The sequence below is a fragment of the Glandiceps talaboti genome, chromosome 4, assembly GCF_964340395.1.
Source record: "Glandiceps talaboti chromosome 4, keGlaTala1.1, whole genome shotgun sequence".
Lineage (NCBI taxonomy): Eukaryota > Metazoa > Hemichordata > Enteropneusta > Spengelidae > Glandiceps > Glandiceps talaboti.
Genome location: NC_135552.1, coordinates 3,848,350 through 3,867,913, shown reverse-complemented (window position 1 = coordinate 3,867,913; position 19,564 = coordinate 3,848,350). Strand labels below are relative to the sequence as shown.

The window sequence follows — 19,564 nt, the reverse complement described above, 5'->3', positions numbered from 1 at the left end:
TACGTAAGTCGTAACTGCTTTCAAGGAATGTAGTAATGGTACGTGCAGGAGACTAGCTAATATTTTCAATGATGAGTGAGACTAATCACGACAGACTGTGATTTAGCTGTGCGCTCCGATGAACTCCGAAACATCGCCGGAGTAACCAGAGAGAAACCGAGATGTGTCTGAGTTATCAGAGCGCATATCAGCTAAGGGGTGGACCATTTGATATCCTGGGGGGGGGCTTCGAAGATTTCGGGGGGAAAAAAGATGCCAAATGGAGTTGCTTGAAAAAAAATCCAGATCTGAGTGGGTAATGGGAAAAAAAATAGATGGACCACTGCTGTCTTGGCAGGGAAATGATGCCCAAGTTCGCGTGTACTGTTCAACCTGCTAGTACCTCTCCAACCAGGACCCTTCAGATCATTACAAACATTTTCTAACACATGGCCTGTGGTACATATATATATATATATATATATATATATATATATATATATATATATATATATATATATATATATATATATATATATATATATATATATATATATATATATATATTTATTTATTTATTTATTTATTTATTTATTAGTATATATATATGTTGAGGGTAGAAGAAAATCAAGTCGGGTTTTTCGTCTCTACAAGCCTGTTTCGTGAGTAAATCACTCGTCAGGAGATGTTGATGTACTACCAAAATATATGTATGTATATATGTATGTATATATATAGTTTTGGTAGTACTGGAACTCTTTCTTGGTTGTAACTCGGAGTACATGTACGACCAAAACTATTGCGCTCTGCCACTGCGGTATAGAGCACTGTCTTAGCAGATTGATACTCACCGAGTTATATATATATATATATATATATATATATATATATATATATATATATATATATATATATATATATATATATATATATATATATATATATATATATATATATATGTTCTTGTCTCTGTTTCTTTCATAATTTTTTTAATATTACTTCATGTAAGGGTTCAAACATAACTATACATAAAATTATACATATACATGTATTACCTAGCTACCTAGCTATGTACATGTTTGGCTGTTTCACAATCAGTGATTCACTTATCTTGCACTTTGGGGCAAAAGTGAACTTGAAGGTTTTGTTATCATAACCTTCATACTATTAGATAGTTTATAAAAGAACTTAATCTAAATTGTCTCTTAGATAAAACATAGAAAAAAAGGCGCGAGGGACTGTCGACAGTCTAATAACACCACTGCCACTGCTGTTGTACCCGTGATGTCCAGGGTAATATCAGAATGTATCAGTCAAATCACTACTAACAAATACATATTACATAGTGAGTCAAATCACAAATGTTGATTGTAGTGTAAGGATAGGAGTGGAGTGGGTCTCACAGGAGAAAAGGTGAACAGTGCACTAGTAATATATAGTGCAGTAAGATATCGTGGATTGTGTCATAGAATGAGGATGTTGATCCTCAGTCCACAGTGACGTCAGTAGTGTCGATAGTGCGCCCATCTAGGACATCGATTTGGGAGTTGTGGCCTTCAGCTTTGTCAATCAGAGTCAAATACGGGAATTTATTAATACAGTGCTTTCATTCAAATTCACTGTGGTGGTAGTAGGGGGAAAGAACCAACGCCTTTAAAATTGCCAATGTGGTGGCAGCGGTGGGATAGAGTCCTTTGGATTCCTTATCAGTGATTCTGAGACTCGTGTTCCTTTCCACGTCTGACAGCTCCTCAACCACGTTATTTAAATATTCGAATAAGGCAGAGTAATGTTTTAGAGAAAGGAAATTGGGGGGGGGAGCCATTGCTTGGAAATCAGACCCTCGCCCCCCCCCCCCCTGTAGTTCATGAACGCTCCCTAATGTTTACAAATATGAGACACATTTTATATGAATCTATATTATCATTGCTATTCAAGGCTACTCTATTATTTAGTCGAAATGTAGACTACCTTCAATATTGAAAATCTCGGTCACTTCGTCAGTAACTTGGTACAATCTCAGGAAGCGTAGCTCACTTTTTAATGTACAAAATACTAGTATACACTAAAAATAACTAAACGTTGTTGACGTGACGGCATGTTGTGTATGTTTAATAGTTCTCCAGAATCATAGGGTTCAACGTTTATTAGTACTTTCGATAGAATATTGTAGAACATTTAGATAGAATGAAATAAAAGTAAGAAACCCAAAACTAATTACAAACTGATGATGCACCCTTAGGTTTAGAAATACTTTTAGTATCAATTATTCAAAGAGATTCCATAAAGGGCATAGACATTTCAGGTACACAGGTCAAGAATTCAGCATTTGCGGACGATTTAACATGTTTTATATCAGACGAAGACTCTGTAGTAAATCTTATGTCTCTTCTGTGTGATTTCCATTCTGCTTCTGTTCTCTCTCTCAACCGTTGTAAAACAGAAGCAATGTGGCTGGGTAAATGGAGGCATAGACAGGATGAGCCCTTTGACTTCAAGTGGCCTAAAACGCCAATAAAAATTGTCGGAATATTCTTTCCCTACAACACTTCACTTGCATATTCGGAAAATATATCGGCCCCGCTTAATTCTATGCATCGTTTACTCAATCTGTGGAACTCTATAGGGCTAACTTTGATTGGTAAGATTCAAATCATAAAATCACTTATTATCCCAAAGTTTCTGTATATTTTTAATCTCATCCAAGTCAAGAAAAGGGATATAAAAAATTAAATAGTCATATCCACCGGTTCATATGGAAAGGTCCGGATAGAATTAGTAGAAACACACTGATTGGTGATATTAATGATGGGGGGGGGGGTTAGGTATGGTTGATATATTTGCTTTGTAACTTGGCTAAGTAGATACCACGCATGTTGACGATTTTCAAACACCGATGGAAATTAATTTTAGACTTCTTTCTGAGGCCTATTGGTGGTAAGCTTATTTTGCGATGTAATTATAATGTCAATAAGTTATTGCCAGTTGTACTTCCAAGTCTCTTTAAGGAAAGCCTTGAATGTTGGAGTGAAATCAATTATATTTCTAATCTCCCGACAGAACACCAAGTTATCTGGAACAATTCAGAAATTCTCGTGAATTATAAGTCTGTCTTTAACCAGTTTTTATATGGAATAGGAATTGTATTTGTTGCTGACATTTTTAACGAAGAAAATAAGATGAAAGGCTGGGAGGAACTCCCTCGTCTAGGGTGTAATCACTATAATCTTTTATGTTGGTACGGCATTTTGCATTCGATTCCGACACCATGGAAAAAAGGGTAAGGCAGAGATTGTAAGGCCAGAGTTACCAATTGGTAATTTTCTTAATTGTGGCAAACTAACACGTCTTAATGAATGCAAAACTAGGCATATCAGGAAAAGATTGACATCAGATCACTAAGGCTATAATTTATTTTGCAAGTTTTCTTGACATTCAAAACGATGAGTGGACAAAAATTGTGAATGTGTTGTTGTTGTTGTTAATTGGAGAAGTTTACTTCTCTTGTGGGGGAAAGCTCTTAATGAACCATTGGCATTGTCTACTAAGCAGACACTTCTTGGAGACCCATCTTTCAACATACCGTTCAACCATCTTATTTTGAAAATAAAAAAAAAACACTTTCCTATATTAGAGAACTTGGGTGCTCACACCTAAGTTGTGCTGGCAGATCACAGGGTTGTGTGTACATGTGTGTGTACTTATTCGAGAAATATATATATATTAGTAATGATTTGGTAGTTCTCTTTTTGGAGGATGTGATGGTCCTGAAAAGGACCGTTTGGTTTGTGTATGCTAGAGGCACACGGTTTAAGCACGCTCGCCACGGATACGGCGGGCAAGTTGGATATCCTTTGGCATGATGGTGACACGTTTGGCGTGGATAGCGCACAAGTTGGTGTCTTCGAAAAGACCGACAAGGTAAGCTTCGCTGGCTTCTTGGAGGGCCATGACGGCTGAACTCTGGAAGCGGAGATCAGTCTTGAAATCCTGGGCGATTTCACGGACTAAACGTTGGAATGGAAGTTTTCGGATGAGAAGCTCGGTGCTCTTCTGGTAACGACGGATTTCACGGAGAGCAACGGTACCTGGTCTGTAACGATGTGGTTTCTTGACACCGCCAGTTGCTGGAGCACTCTTACGAGCAGCCTTGGTAGCAAGTTGTTTTCGTGGAGCCTTACCACCGGTGGATTTACGAGCTGTCTGCTTGGTACGTGCCATGTCGAATACTAGTTGTAGATAGACTGTGCTTGTATATTGACGAGAAGAAGGAATGTTGATTTACTGCAATGTCAGGGTTTATAAATCCCACGCTTTTACTGTAGTTGAAGGTGATTGGTCAAATCAGATGAAGCTGCTTCTCAAGATTGGTTGATTTACTGAAAAAAGTCAGACAAAGCATTCCAGCACAATGAAAGTGACTGGTGATTGGCCAATTAATGCATTTTAATGAGTGCCTCATGATCCTGGATTTGTAGGTGTCACAATTCCATCTCAGAACAATAGACCATTCTTCTTTTTTACACACAATAAACACTTACCATTGTCCTCATGTGGCGTCGTGTTGCATTGGAAATTACTGATAACCCTAGTCTCGTGTCTACTAGTATCAATCAACATTTTCTTACATACATACATACATACATACATACATACATACATACATACATACATACGGGATATTTTGCAACAGCATAGAGCACTTTGTGGTAGAGCCAACTTTTTATTGAGAAAGCTTTCTGCATGTACTATATCGGTGAAACTGCGTCTCCTCACAGCGTTTTGCAATAACATTTACGGAAACCATTTATGGTGTGACTTCAATGTAAGTAGTATGCAAAATATAATTGCCTGTCACAACAATGCGTTCCAGAGACTGATAGGACTTCCAACTTCTGCCAGTGCATCTAACATGTTTGTTTCCAATTCAGTTAATTCTCTCTCTGTTTTGAGAAGAAAGGCGGCATTTAGGTTTATGTTACGTCTTTTTGACAGCCAAAATGTGCTGATTAATCGTGTTATTACTTGTGATGTACGGTTCTGTGGGCGTCAGGCCCACTGGTTGAAGATTTTACATTGATTTTTTTTGTTTCACGGCCACCGGCCCAAATGCAAAGGTGAATGCATCAGAAAAAAAGTGGTATTAATAAAAACAATGTGGAAGACTCTGAAAATACGATCGTTCTGAGAGAAATTCACTGAAAATCGATATATACAATCAAATGACAATGGGAGCAATACATACATACATACATACGTACGTACGTACGTACATACATACATACATACATACATACATACATACATACATATATCAAATTCTTTTATTTCCAACTTACATGAAAATAGCATGTACAGGTAAAGTATTTACATAATTCCTTTACAGAATACACACACAATACCTTGCAGGGAATCATACTGACTAGTGAACGAGTTTCTCTTGGTCACCTATGACAAACGTTCACGTGATATCTGGTTGTTATAGTACCTACATCTCAATCTCCAAATTTTGTAAGAACCTATTATTGAGCTTACACCACACTATTTGGTGATGGACTTGGAATTCCTTCTATTTAAATCAGCTTTGATCAAACCACTTGTGAAATTATGATGTATATTTTCGAGACTTCCAATGACAATAACTATTATTTCTGAACGAAAGCCTGTAGTGTTTATTAGATTAGTGACAGTGGAAAATATTTGTCGAACTTCTTCTGAAAACACAATGAAATATGTACATCAAAGGGTACGGACACTTCAACTAATATTGCATGTTTGTTCTGTTTATCGGTGATAGTAATGTCTGGTCGTTTATGCCGATGTTCAAAAGTTCTCATATGGGCATCAAACATTTCAGGTTTTAGTGTCTTTAAATGTCTCCTTGCCAGGATTACTGTTCGCGATTTTACCGAAGATTAAATCAACTATTCTATTGTGTCTTTGTTGGTATAGTTTCTGGAATTTCGTACAGCCATTCAAAATGTGTGATACTGTTTCAGTGGGATGATTGCATATTTTACATGATTTAGTGTACGACTATGGATAGTACAGGGTCATGAGACTTTCGCACTCCAGGAGCTGTAAACGACCTCTTGCGACAAATGATCTCAGATTATCGTCAATCTTGTGATTGTTGAGGTAAGTGGACGATACACCATGATTTACTTTCCCTGCCTCTCGAGTCACTCTTCCCTGTGAAGATTTCGCCTTAAACTCGGATTGATATTGCTACAGCAGCTGCTGTTTAAATGTTGTGTAGAACTTGTCTGGCGATTCGAAGGTTATTAACACTTCCTCGTCTACTGCCATTTCGTAGAGGTATTTATCGTCTCCTTTAATCAAGGAAATGTGCTGACGCTTGCACATTTCATGCAGATTTACCCAAATTGACTTTGGCCAGTTAACTTTAGACTGCTTTGCTATGTTACCGGTATTGTTGATAACATATCCTGCAAAATTCGGACAATCATCGTCGTGTATAGGTATAGCTTTCCGTTTCTCCATATGTAACTTGAGTGAATGTCGTGCTGCCTGTCGTACATTTGGATCGTCGTTATTCAAAACAGATAAATAAAATGAAAGGCGTTTCGCATAATAAATAACACGAGGACTGATTACCCCTAATCCTCCTGCAGATTTTGGAGTGAAAAAGAATGACCTTGTAGAAAACGAGTTCAAGTTGAACCAATGCCTTACATGTCCGACGATTTCATTTTCAATTTCCATTAGGTTCTTTTCTGTGAAGATTAGATTTGGATACTAGTAAACATTCAGCTTTGACATGCACATTACGTTGACAGCCGAAAGTTTTGCAGAAGTTGGTAACAGTGATGCGTCTGTCTTTGTCATGGTTTCTTTAAATTCCGATATAAGTATATTTACTTGTTCATTGTTGCAAGAGTTTTCAATATTCATTTGGTAGCCGAGATATGTATACGCTTGTTTGCGCTCATACATTGGTATACGGGCATTTTGAATTGATACTTGTGTATCTCCGGTCTTTTCATTCTTTTTCCAGTTGTTTCCAGTTCGCTGACCATGCAATATCCCACATATGCGATGTTTAATTTGCATACCACTGACTGCCATGAATGAATCTGTTTTTGTAGTCATAGTGTTTAATTCTTGTTCAGAGTTAGCGATGAAATCTAGATCGTCAACATAGCCTTGCACTGGATTTGGTGTATGAACTCTACCATGAGGACACACATACATACATACATACATACATACATACATACATACATACATACATACATAGCATGGTTTGTGACAATAAACGATTACGAGATACAGGGGGTGGATGGGAAATTTTTTGAGTTAAGAAAATACAATTCAAACTTCTATACTGTATGATATCTGTGGTTGAACGAAAGTCTTGTACAGTAAAATTAATATATTTCGGGCTCCTATTTTTCGTCGTAGTTATTTACAGTATCAGTGTCCATATTCCACAGTAGATGATTGCAAAGACAATGCCAACAAAAAGATGTAGAGTCAATTTGCTCATGACATTTTCATTAATGCACAAGGTTCCACTAACATTCAGTTGTTTTCTACGGCCTCTAATAAACATGAATTTTGTCTTTTTCTCATTGATATCGAGTTTATTTGAAGTACACCAATCCATCAGATTTTCAAACTCATTGTTCACCAATGAGATGTCAATGTTGTTTAGATTTTGAGGGAATGTATGGAAAAGAGTCGTCTGCAAACAATCTGAAGTCGAAAAATGATGACGCTGCGAGTAGAGAGTGGAAGATCATTGATATATAAATAAAAACACTGTAGGGCCTAAAACCGATCCCTGTGGAAGTCCACACGAAATAGGCAAGTAAATCGAGTTGACACCGTCAGAGTTAACATACTGCTGACGATTACGTAAGTAGTTCTGAAACCATATCCAGGGGTACACCTCTAATGCCATAATGATCAAATTTAGACAATATATCATGGTTGATAGTATCAAAAGCTCTATAGAGAAATCAATGAAAATACCTCGGTTAATCATCGTCTGCTTCAGGAGATAATTCACTAAATTAACGACACAGTTTTGTGCTGTATTTTTTTTTCTGGAGGCATATTGATGCTCATACAGTATTTTATTAATGACCTTAAGCGTTCATCTTCATATTGAGACAGACAGTGGACTAAAATTCAACAATTCTACTTCAATTTAAGATTTAGCAACATGTGTGAGATATAAACGTAGCGGCGATAAAATGTAGCGGTGTTAGTACACGTAAAATTGTTGTCGAGTCTGACCATGGGCAGACAATGTCTTGACTTGTGATTTCCATTACATGTATATAGTGTAAAATAAGGGATTTGGGTAGTTGCGGACATATTTAATTTGATGGCACATAATAATAGCTACATAGTCGGTTCACATTGAAATACTCAGACTATATTATGTACAGTTCAAACGTAATACGTTGTTCACACTAGGACTCTAAAGTGAATTTAAAATACTAAATAAGCTAGGACGATGGAGTGAAACCAGTTTGGACACCGTCAGTAACCAGATCGATGATAGGTCTTCTCCAGAAAATTTCCCGATAAGTCGTCGTATAATATCTTAACTTTCCAACACAAACGAAACTTGAAGTTCCATGCATTAAATGTCGGAAGGCATTCATATCAAAGGGACGACCGAATGTGTTTTATGTCAGAAGACAGAACTTTCTTTAGAAAGTGGCGTTTCGGGCGCCATTACTGGACATCATGGATGCTAAATGACAGCAGCATAACGAACCAAGAATAAATACAGAATATAATTTAATTCAATGTACACGGGCCATGATTCAATCACCGGTCATCGCTTTGGACATATACCACGTTGGTGGAGGGTCTATGCTTTGGCGATATCTTAATTTGGATAACGTTCTCTTTCCAAAGCTCTATTAAACAACTAGCTTTCACCCCTAGATATCAATCGTAAACTGAGATACATTGACGCATGCAGGTAGGAAGGACAGGAACAGCAGTACTCCATGACTGAAGCCTACTATTAGTATTTGTATAATCAAATGTGTGGTGGTACTTTTAGCGATAAAGTAAAGTATGTGGAGCAAGTGAAAGCATGTACATGTAGAATGTGTAACCTTACTGTCCAGCCCGTGTCATATTCGATTCTAGTATATCCATGGATGTCTCCCTAATACATCCATGGCCTATCGAAATAAAAGGACAGTGAAAAGAAAAGATCTAGGATTGAATCATGCGGGCGGGCAGAGGTTTATTCATTGTATTTAAACACGAGGGTAATGCTAGATAAATCCATAGAATGAATGGTATGGTAGTTCTCTTTTTGGAGGATGTGGAGGTCCTGAAAAGGACCGTTTGGTTTGCGTATGCTAGAGGCACACGGTTTAGGCACGCTCGCCACGGATACGGCGGGCAAGTTGGATATCCTTTGGCATGATGGTGACACGTTTGGCGTGGATAGCGCACAAGTTGGTGTCTTCGAAAAGACCGACAAGGTAAGCTTCGCTGGCTTCTTGGAGGGCCATGACGGCTGAACTCTGGAAGCGGAGATCAGTCTTGAAATCCTGGGCGATTTCACGGACTAAACGTTGGAATGGAAGTTTTCGGATGAGAAGCTCGGTGCTCTTCTGGTAACGACGGATTTCACGGAGAGCAACGGTACCTGGTCTGTAACGATGTGGTTTCTTGACACCGCCAGTTGCTGGAGCACTCTTACGAGCAGCCTTGGTAGCAAGTTGTTTTCGTGGAGCCTTACCACCGGTGGATTTACGAGCTGTCTGCTTGGTACGTGCCATGGCGAATACTAGATGTAGATAGACTGTGCTTGTATATTGACGAGAAGGAATGTTGATTTACTGCAATGTCAGGGTTTATAAATCCCACGCTTTTACTTAGTTGAAGGTAATTGGTCAAATCAGATAAAGCTGCTTCTCATGAATGGTCAATTTACTGAAAGTCAGACAAAGTATGCCAGCACATGGCTGGTGATTGGCCAATTAATGCATTTTAACGAGTACCTCATGATCCTGGATTTGTAGTTGTCACAATTCCATCTCAGAACAATAGACCATTCTTCTTTTTTACACACGATAAACACTTACCATTGTCCTCATGTCACGTCGTGTTGCATTGGAAATTATTGATAACCCTAGTCTCGTGTCTATCAATCAACATTTTCTTACATACACCAGTTCCAAATTGATGTCAGTTTCTGCATCTACTATTTCTTGCGAGAGATACTTCACTATTGTTGCGATTTTATTATTTTTTCTCGAATACGTAAACTATTGCTTAGGATCGGCGTGAAAAACTAGGTGGGGTCAGACAATCGGAACCAAACAATTTTAAGGCCTTATATGTATGTTTGAGTAAATACTTGCCATGGACCGTCATGTCTATTGCTTACATATAACAGTGAAAAAGGTGACATTATATTGCGTATCAAGTTTCTCCTTGTCATTGGGTGGCACTGTCGACGTACATACACGTACTTGCTTTACTATCGTGTGTTGCAGCATGCTGTCGTGAAAGTAACTTTTATAAATGCGCGCATTAGCAATACTATGAGATATATTTTACCATGATTTGAACAATGGGATGGAGGGTGGGGGGGGGACTCCCAGAGACGGCTTTACAGAGGAGTACACGCAAAAGTAAACATAATTCTTTACGATACGATACCTTTTATTATCCGATCAAAAAGAGAAAAGAAATATGACATCACAAATGTAAATACAAAGAAGCAAACAATCAGATCGGATAACAGGAATCAGAAAATAGCGATGCTAATCGTGTCTGACCCCTGGAAACAGTTCAAATTTAGGGTGTAAATACATATACAAAATCACAGACAAGTTACCCCCCCCCCCCCACCACCACCACCACCACCACATATCTCTGGGGGGCAAAATGAAAGGAAAGCATATATTACATTAAAACTATACACTTATGCGGTATACGCTTTTAAAAAATCTTTACGTAATGATGGCATGAATCACTGTCTTCCCGGTTCATCTCTGGCACTGTGTTGTATTGAATTCCATGTGATTGCACCTGTGTATGTCATTGATTGTTTGCCATAATATATGTTTTAACAGAAGGTACACATAAATTGTCATGGTCTTTTTGTCGAGTATTGTTGTCATAGTTTAACACACATTGCGGTATTCATTAATAGAGTGTGGTAAATTATTGTGCAGCAAAACAGAAACAAAGGTATTGACCAAAAACCTATGCAGCTTATATACATCGAGACTTTCTAGCTTATTGAAAAGTGGTGAAGAGTGAGTCCTAAACTGGCCATGGCTATGTGAAATTACACGGACAGCAATTTTTTGAGTTAAGAAAATACAATTCAAATAGAAGGGAAAACAGTTTCCCCAAATTTCTATACGATATGATATCTGTGGTTGAACGAAATTAATATATTTCGGGCTCCTATTTTTCGTCGTAGTTATTTACAGTATAAGTGTCCATATTCCACTGTAGATGATTGCCAAAGACAATGCCAACAAAAAGATGTAGAGTCAATTTGCTCATGACATTTTCATTAATGCACAAGGTTCCACTAACATTCAGTTGTTTTCTACGGCCTCTAATAAACATGAATTTTGTCTTTTTCTCATTGATATCGAGCTTATTTGAAGTACACCAATCCATCAGATTTTCAAACTCATTGTTCACCAATGAGATGTCAATGTTGTTTAGATTTTGAGGGAATGTATGGAAAAGAGTCGTCTGCAAACAATCTGAAGTCGAAAAATGATGACGCTGCGAGAGTGGGAGATCATTAATATATAAATAAAAACAATGTAGGGCCTAAAACCGATCCCTGTGGAAGTCCACACGAAATAGGCAAGTAAATCGAGTTGACACCGTCAGAGTTAACATACTGCTGACGATTACGTAAGTAGTTCTGAAACCATATCCAGGGGTACACCTCTAATGCCATAATGATCAAATTTAGACAATATATCATGGTTGATAGTATCAAAAGTTATAGAGAAATCAATGAAAATGCCAGGAGTAATCATCGTCTGCTTCAGGAGATAATTCACGAAATTAATGACAGTTTTGTTCTGTACTTTTTTCTGGAGGCATATTGATGCTCATACAGCATTTTATTAATGACCTTAAGCGTTCATCTTCATATTGAGCGTATAATATCTTTCCAAGACACACGAATCTTGAAGTACCATGCATTAAATGACGGAAGGCATTCATATCAAATGGATGACCGAATGTGTTTTATGTCAAAAGACAGAACTTTCTTTGTTAAGTGGCGTTTCGGGCGCCATTACTGGACATCATAGGTTAATGCATGGATGATGACAGTAGCACGACGAACCATGAATATATACAGAATATAATTTAATTTAATGTACACGGGCCATTATTCAATCACCGGTCATCGCTTTGGCAATATATCAATTTTGATAACATGTGATCATTATCTTCCAAATAGCTTTCACCCCTAGATATTAATCGCAAACTGAGATACATTGACGCATGCAGGTAGGAAGAACAAGAACAGCAGTACCCCATGACTGAAGCCTACTATTAGCATTTGTATAAACAAATGTGTGGTGGTACTTTTAGCGGTAAAGCAAAGTAAGTGAAAGCATGTAGAATGTGTAACCTTACTGTCTAGTCCGTGTGATATTCTAGTCTATCGAAATAAAAGGACAGTGAAAAGCACAAGTCTATGATCGAATCATGAAGGCGGGCGGAGGTTTATTCATTGTATATTTTTCTTTTTTTAAACAGGAGGGTAATGCTAGATAAATCCATAGAATGCATATGAATGGTATGGTAGTTCTCTTTTTGGAGGATGTGGAGGTCCTGAAAAGGACCGTTTGGTTTTGTGTATGCTAGAGGCACACGGTTTAGGCACGCTCGCCACGGATACGGCGGGCAAGTTGGATATCCTTTGGCATGATAGTGACACGTTTGGCGTGGATAGCGCACAAGTTGGTGTCTTCGAAAAGACCAACAAGGTAAGCTTCGCTGGCTTCTTGGAGGGCCATGACGGCTGAACTCTGGAAGCGGAGATCAGTCTTGAAATCCTGGGCGATTTCACGGACCAAACGTTGGAATGGAAGTTTACGGATGAGAAGCTCAGTGCTCTTCTGGTAACGACGGATTTCTCGGAGAGCAACGGTACCTGGTCTGTAACGATGTGGTTTCTTGACACCGCCAGTTGCTGGAGCACTCTTACGAGCAGCCTTGGTTGCAAGTTGTTTTCGTGGAGCCTTACCACCGGTGGATTTACGAGCTGTCTGCTTGGTACGTGCCATGGCGAATACTAGATGTAGATAGACTGTGCTTGTATATTGACGAGAAGGAATGTTGATTTACTGCTATGTCAGGGTTTATAAATCCCACGCTTTTACTTAGTTGAAGGTGATTGGTCAAATCAGATAAAGCTGCTTCTCATGATTGGTTAATTTACTGAAAAAAAGTCAGACAAAACATGCCAGCACAATGAAAGTGACTGGTGATTGGCCAATTAATGCATTTTAATGAGTGCCTCATGATCCTGGATTTGTAGGTGTCACAATTCCATCTCAGAACAATAGACCATTCTTCTTTTTTACACACAATAAACACTTACCATTGTCCCCATGTCACGTCGTGTTGCATTGGAAATTATTGATAACCCTAGTCTAGTGTCTATCAATCAACACATACATACATACATACATACATACATACATACATACATACATACATACATACATACATACATACATACATACATACATTCATACATACATACATACATACATACATACATACATACATACATACATACATACATACATACATACATACTATTTTATTATAGTGACACCGTTTCACATACATACAGTACTCAAAGAGAAAATTCTTTGTAATATACAAGTTAGTAATTATGTGATACCCCAGCCAAATAATTGGCTTATGAGTCACTCGTACCAAAAGTGTCTCCACGTGTGGTATTCAAGAAAAATGGAAATCGTAAGCCTATCGCCTTTCCCCTCAAATAATCGTCGGTGTTGTTGGTGTCGTTTAGAACAACAACAACAACAGAACAAATATGAACCACTATTCCTAATGAGGAGGATTATGTAACTGAAATTGCTTTCCTTCTCCTCATGAGCATTTCATATAAACACTTCGAGAATGATTTAATGTAGTTTCGCGAGAATAGTTGTGCAAGTTTCTCATCACTTGGTTTTGAACCAGTAATTTGCCTTCATAAACCGTGGTCGTATATCATTATACAGTCTACAACATTGTCAGTACATACAATACATTTTCTTTCTTCCACCTGTAAGTTAGAATATCGCCCAGTTTCGATTCTCAAAGGTAATAACCCTTTACGCAGCCTTGCGATCACTGACCGGTACTTATATATGTGGAATATTGAACAGTAAATAAGGATCAGTAGTATAGGTGTGTTTAGTATGTTCTAAGTTTTGGTTTACTTAAACAATTAATTCTCCAATTTACCAGTTCGTTTGATTTCAGTTTCTGTTTTGCTTGCTCTAAAATAACATTGATACTAACGTTTTGGTCATTTCTAGACTCAAAAATATGTAGGAGTCCTGCTTCTCTAAACACACATTTTGCTCGTTTCATCCATATCTGATCGTTACGAAATACTCGTTTTGTCAATCTCGTGTCTGGTAATCTCTGTATTCGAGCCCACAATCGAATAACTTTTTAAATATTTTTTACGTCTATATTCACTTGACATCCACCCCATATCACCATACAGTGAAACAATCGGGCTTGATATCCCCACTCCAAGATACGATCTCATTGCACGCTGTTAAGACTTTATCGATATACTATTTATTGAACTCTTGTGCCAAGGATCGGGACAACCAACGTATCAACTTTGTGTACATCTGGTGAGACATTCCGTCGTACATTTTACACTTTGCAATAATAGTACCAAGAGCTTTAGACGCTGACTCGGCGAGGTGAGATGTGATAACATTTGGATCGAGATGTTCACTAAAATACATTCCTAAATATTTCTAAATTCCTAAATATTTATATTTAGTCGTTACACCAACATGCATAGGACCACAGTTAAACCGAAATTTGTGTACTTGGTGTACCGTTTCTCCTAAAATGAACGATTAAGGTTTTTTCCTGGCTTAGCCGAAGTCTCTATTTAGTACAGTATGAGTGAACAATGTCGAGCAAACGTTGTAAATTTACTTCTGAATCAGGACTATATCATCAGCATATAATAGTAAAGTGATTGTATCGTCACCAAGTTTTACGCCCGCACCAGACTGATTTAATTATGTTGCTAAGCCATCAATGTACATTGCGAAATACATGCATGCATACATACATACATACATTATACAGACACACACATACACATATTACACATATTAGAGACCCACATACATACATACATACATACATACATACATACATACATACATATCAAATTATGTTTATTTCCGAAATACATTAAATTATTATGTACAGGTACAGTATTATTGGGTTCACACTGCATCTAGCAGGAAATATATCAAATTGCATTTGAACCTGTTATCCACATCACAAGGCAAATATAGTGTGTTGTTGTTATAATGCTTGCATCTTTTTCTCCAGATATTATTAGAACCAATTATTGAACAAATGCTGCAATATTTTGCAATACAATTAGTATTACTCATATTCAAACCTACTTTCATAAGTCCACTTATAAATCTGTAGTGAACATTGCCAAGGATTCCTGGTATTAATACGACAACTTCAATACGAAAACTTAGTGTCATGTCATAACATTTCGAAATATGTGCATCGTATGGAATGGCAATTTCTATCAACCAAGTCTTTTTGCATTGTTTGTTAATGACAACAATGTCCGGACGTGTGTGTTGGTGCTGGAATGTTTCGTTGTTAGAATCAAAACAGCTTGGGTTTTAATCTTTTATCAGAATGTCTGTGTATGTCTCATTATCAGCGTAACTATCTTGGATTTTCTTATAGATGATATTAACTATCCGGTTATGTCTTTGTTGATACAGCTTCTGGAATTGTGTGCAGCCATTGAGTATATATGGGATGCTGTTTCAGATGGATGTCGACATATTTTGCATGATTTTGTATATGTAGTTGGGTAGTACAGGGACATGAGGCTTCCACACTGGAGTAGTTGTAACCGTCCTCTCGCTACAAAGGATTTTAGTTTGTCGTCGATGCTGTGGTTTTTCAGGTAAGCAGCTGATAAGAATGGTGAATCTTTCCCGCATCCCGAAGTACTCGCCCCTGTGATGACATTGCCTTGAGATTTGCTGCTTGTTGTTGTAACCATAGACCCTACACCAACTGTTGTAACCTATTCTGTTTCGTAAGAATAGCTGATTTGAATGTTAATGCAACCTCTTTGTCGATGTGAATTTCCAATACGTAGACGCTGTTTAGCAGAGATATATTTTCCCGTTTGCACATTTCTAGTAAATTGACCCATTGTGATTTCAGTATCGTTATTTTGCGGGTCGACAGGCCTAACTGTGGGTCGATCTGTGGGTTGTTTTTGTGGACGGGCCATTATTCAATCACCGGTCATAGCTTTGGCGATAACATGGGGTCACTCTCTTTTCATAGATCTACTAAACAACCAGCTTTCACCCCGAGATATTAATCGCAAACTGAGATACACTGACGCATGCAGGTAGGAAGGACAGGAACAGCAGTACTTCCACTAACCCCATGACTGAAGCCTACTAGTAGTATTTGTATAAACAAATGTGTGGTGGTACTTTTAGCGGTAAAGCAAAATATGTGGAGCAAGTGAAAACATGTAGAATGTGTAACCTTACAGTCTAGTCCGTGTCACATTCTAGTCTATCGAATCATGAGGGCGGGGGGAGGTTTATTCATTGTATTTATTTTTTTTAAACCAGGAGGGTATTGCTAGATAAATCCATGGTTTGGTAGTTCTCTTTTTGGAGGATGTGGTGGTCCTGAAAAGGACCGTTTGGTTTGTGTATGCTAGAGGCACACGGTTTAGGCACGCTCGCCACGGATACGGCGGGCAAGTTGGATATCCTTTGGCATGATAGTGACACGTTTGGCGTGGATAGCGCACAAGTTGGTGTCTTCGAAAAGACCGACAAGGTAAGCTTCGCTGGCTTCTTGGAGGGCCATGACGGCTGAACTCTGGAAGCGGAGATCAGTCTTGAAATCCTGGGCGATTTCACGGACCAAACGTTGGAATGGAAGTTTTCGGATGAGAAGCTCAGTGCTCTTCTGGTAACGACGGATTTCTCGGAGAGCAACGGTACCTGGTCTGTAACGATGTGGTTTCTTGACACCGCCAGTTGCTGGAGCACTCTTACGAGCAGCCTTGGTAGCAAGTTGTTTTCGTGGAGCCTTACCACCGGTGGATTTACGAGCTGTCTGCTTGGTACGTGCCATGTCGAATACTAGTTGTAGATAGACTGTGCTTGTATATTGATGAGAAGAAGGAATGTTGATTTACTGCAACGTCAGGGTTTATAAATCCCACGCTTTTACTTTAGTTGAAGGTAATTGGTCAAATCAGATAAAGCTGCTTCTCATGAATGGTCAATTTACTGAAAGTCAGACAAAACATGCCAGCACAATGAAAGTGGCTGGTGATTGGCCAATTAATGCATTTTAATGAGTACCTCATGATCCTGGATTTGTAGGTGTCACAATTCCATCTTTTACACACAATAAACAATATACAGCTGTAAATTTCTTCCTAATATCTGTGGAAATAGTAAACGTATCCACGTTGGCTGTATTGAGTTTGTCATGATACTTGAGTTAATGCGATGGGAGCATATCATCTATAATTATTTTCATTCTTTGGAGAGAAAAAAATTTAGGTCCATGGTTTATGCTCTCGGCGATATTGATTTAATTTAACGGAACCATGGATGTAATAGGGGAGAACAACGTTACTGCATGTTATGCAGTCTACCTGAGTACTAATGTATGACGAGAAACTGGGTTGTTACGGATAGAAATTCAACCATGGAAGTACCACATGTACACTTGCATGTTTGTACATTGTACCATAGACCCTACATGATTGTAAAATGTCCGAGTATTAGTATATCCATATACAGTAACTTGCCTGTATAATATTTGATTTTGTACACCTTCTTAAAGATTCTTCACTTTTGAGTACATATGAATGGTATGGGTGTGATATTGATGACCAGTAAGGTTTGGCAACGCGTTCAGCTGCATGCCGCAACAACAAACCATAGATCCAACATAAAATAACAAACTGGGCAGTATCTCAGACCACTATAAGAACTGAGGCAGTATGTAATAATACCATAACGGTAACATTCTATTCGCCATCTAACTATATCGGCTATGACGTGTCGACAAATCATGGAAAGTGGGTAGTACTTCCATGGACAAATGAAACAATATTGAATACAGTGATAAGATATAAAATACTTTTATTCCGTACATTTCTCCATCACTTGTACTGTTTTTGTAGCATTTGACAACCACAGTCTACCATACAATAATGGCCATCACGAACTATAATAGAAACTTTCAATGTGTAGTCACCAAGTCGCAAGTCAAAATCAAAATTAAATTCTAAGGTACTTTTAAGGCTATGTCTAACAAATCGATATTTCTAACATATACATGTTACATGTAATACCAGGTAATCCGAAAAATCAGCAAACGAACAACACTTTAAATATCACACCTTCTATTTGTTGTATGTACAGCAGCACAGAAGACAGTTTATGTATTCACACCATGCATTGACCATTTAAAGTTGATTGTCTTCATAACCGATTGAACAATACGTATACAAAAAATTGAATGGTTTCCCTGAAAATGACATCGACATCGGGTACTCCATTCGACATCTATTCGCTCTTTTTGTTTTTAGTGTTTATCATGTCCATAATTTTCCCATCCGTGACTTCAAGTTCTCGATGTGTAGTCATTCCAATGTCTGTCTTCAACTTTTCATTATTTTCAATTTTCTTGAAGGCTTTCTTCGAAGGCAATAATATTATCAATAAAACTGAAGTGATGTGAACACAGAAATACATGGAGCTGTTAACAAATAAACAAAATACACAATAGGAGCGACATATATGTAGAATTTACGATCCTGTCGCTGATGGCAATACGCATGATACATGCATTCACCACTGAAAACGAGTAAAATTTAGTCTCGGACCAATTTTAGCGGTCTGAGATTAAGTGTATACATGTATGAGGTAACTGCCAACATTTAGCGTCACCAATTGACACATCTCGTCTCAGATGCAGTCAACAGACAGTTTTTTGGTTTTCATTAATTACATGTTGTTTCAGAACAAAATGATGTTTAATTACCCCCCCCCCCAAAAAAAAAAACAACAACATTTAATTGTTCTTATATGCCCTCCCACTGGTGGTGAAGGATATCAGCCCTCCCTCCCTTTCTCCCTCCATCCTACTGGGTTTCAACTTGCCCGACAGCCCACTCACTGCCCACCTAATATTAAGAATGATTTAAACACTCCCCACCAGGAAAACGTTTGTGTTATCCACTAGATCACCAATTCATTTTGTTGTACACAAATTCCAT

At 38.0% G+C, this 19,564-nt stretch overlaps 4 protein-coding genes across 4 annotated transcripts; all 4 read right to left on the bottom strand.

The window, feature by feature from the left end:
* Nucleotides 1–3,789: 3,789 nt before the first annotated feature.
* LOC144434481 (histone H3) lies at nucleotides 3,790–4,200 on the bottom strand. Its single transcript, XM_078122935.1, has one exon. The coding sequence runs from the start codon at nucleotides 4,198–4,200 to the stop codon at nucleotides 3,790–3,792; it is 411 nt and encodes a 136-aa protein (XP_077979061.1).
* Nucleotides 4,201–9,350: 5,150 nt separating this feature from the next.
* Nucleotides 9,351–9,761, bottom strand: LOC144434483 (histone H3). The gene has a single exon (XM_078122937.1). The coding sequence runs from the start codon at nucleotides 9,759–9,761 to the stop codon at nucleotides 9,351–9,353; it is 411 nt and encodes a 136-aa protein (XP_077979063.1).
* A 3,090-nt stretch (nucleotides 9,762–12,851) lies between these two features.
* LOC144434485 (histone H3) lies at nucleotides 12,852–13,262 on the bottom strand. The gene has a single exon (XM_078122938.1). It carries the CDS (start codon nucleotides 13,260–13,262, stop codon nucleotides 12,852–12,854), a length of 411 nt encoding a protein of 136 aa, XP_077979064.1.
* Nucleotides 13,263–16,989: 3,727 nt separating this feature from the next.
* On the bottom strand, nucleotides 16,990–17,400 carry LOC144434482 (histone H3). The gene has a single exon (XM_078122936.1). It carries the CDS (start codon nucleotides 17,398–17,400, stop codon nucleotides 16,990–16,992), a length of 411 nt encoding a protein of 136 aa, XP_077979062.1.
* Nucleotides 17,401–19,564: the final 2,164 nt, after the last annotated feature.

Excerpts from the sequence above, each read along its gene's own strand:
- LOC144434481 (XM_078122935.1), bottom strand. The coding sequence starts at position 4,200 with ATGGCACGTACCAAGCAGACAGCTCGTAAATCCACCGGTGGTAAGGCT.
- LOC144434483 (XM_078122937.1), bottom strand. The coding sequence starts at position 9,761 with ATGGCACGTACCAAGCAGACAGCTCGTAAATCCACCGGTGGTAAGGCT.
- LOC144434485 (XM_078122938.1), bottom strand. The coding sequence starts at position 13,262 with ATGGCACGTACCAAGCAGACAGCTCGTAAATCCACCGGTGGTAAGGCT.
- LOC144434482 (XM_078122936.1), bottom strand. The coding sequence starts at position 17,400 with ATGGCACGTACCAAGCAGACAGCTCGTAAATCCACCGGTGGTAAGGCT.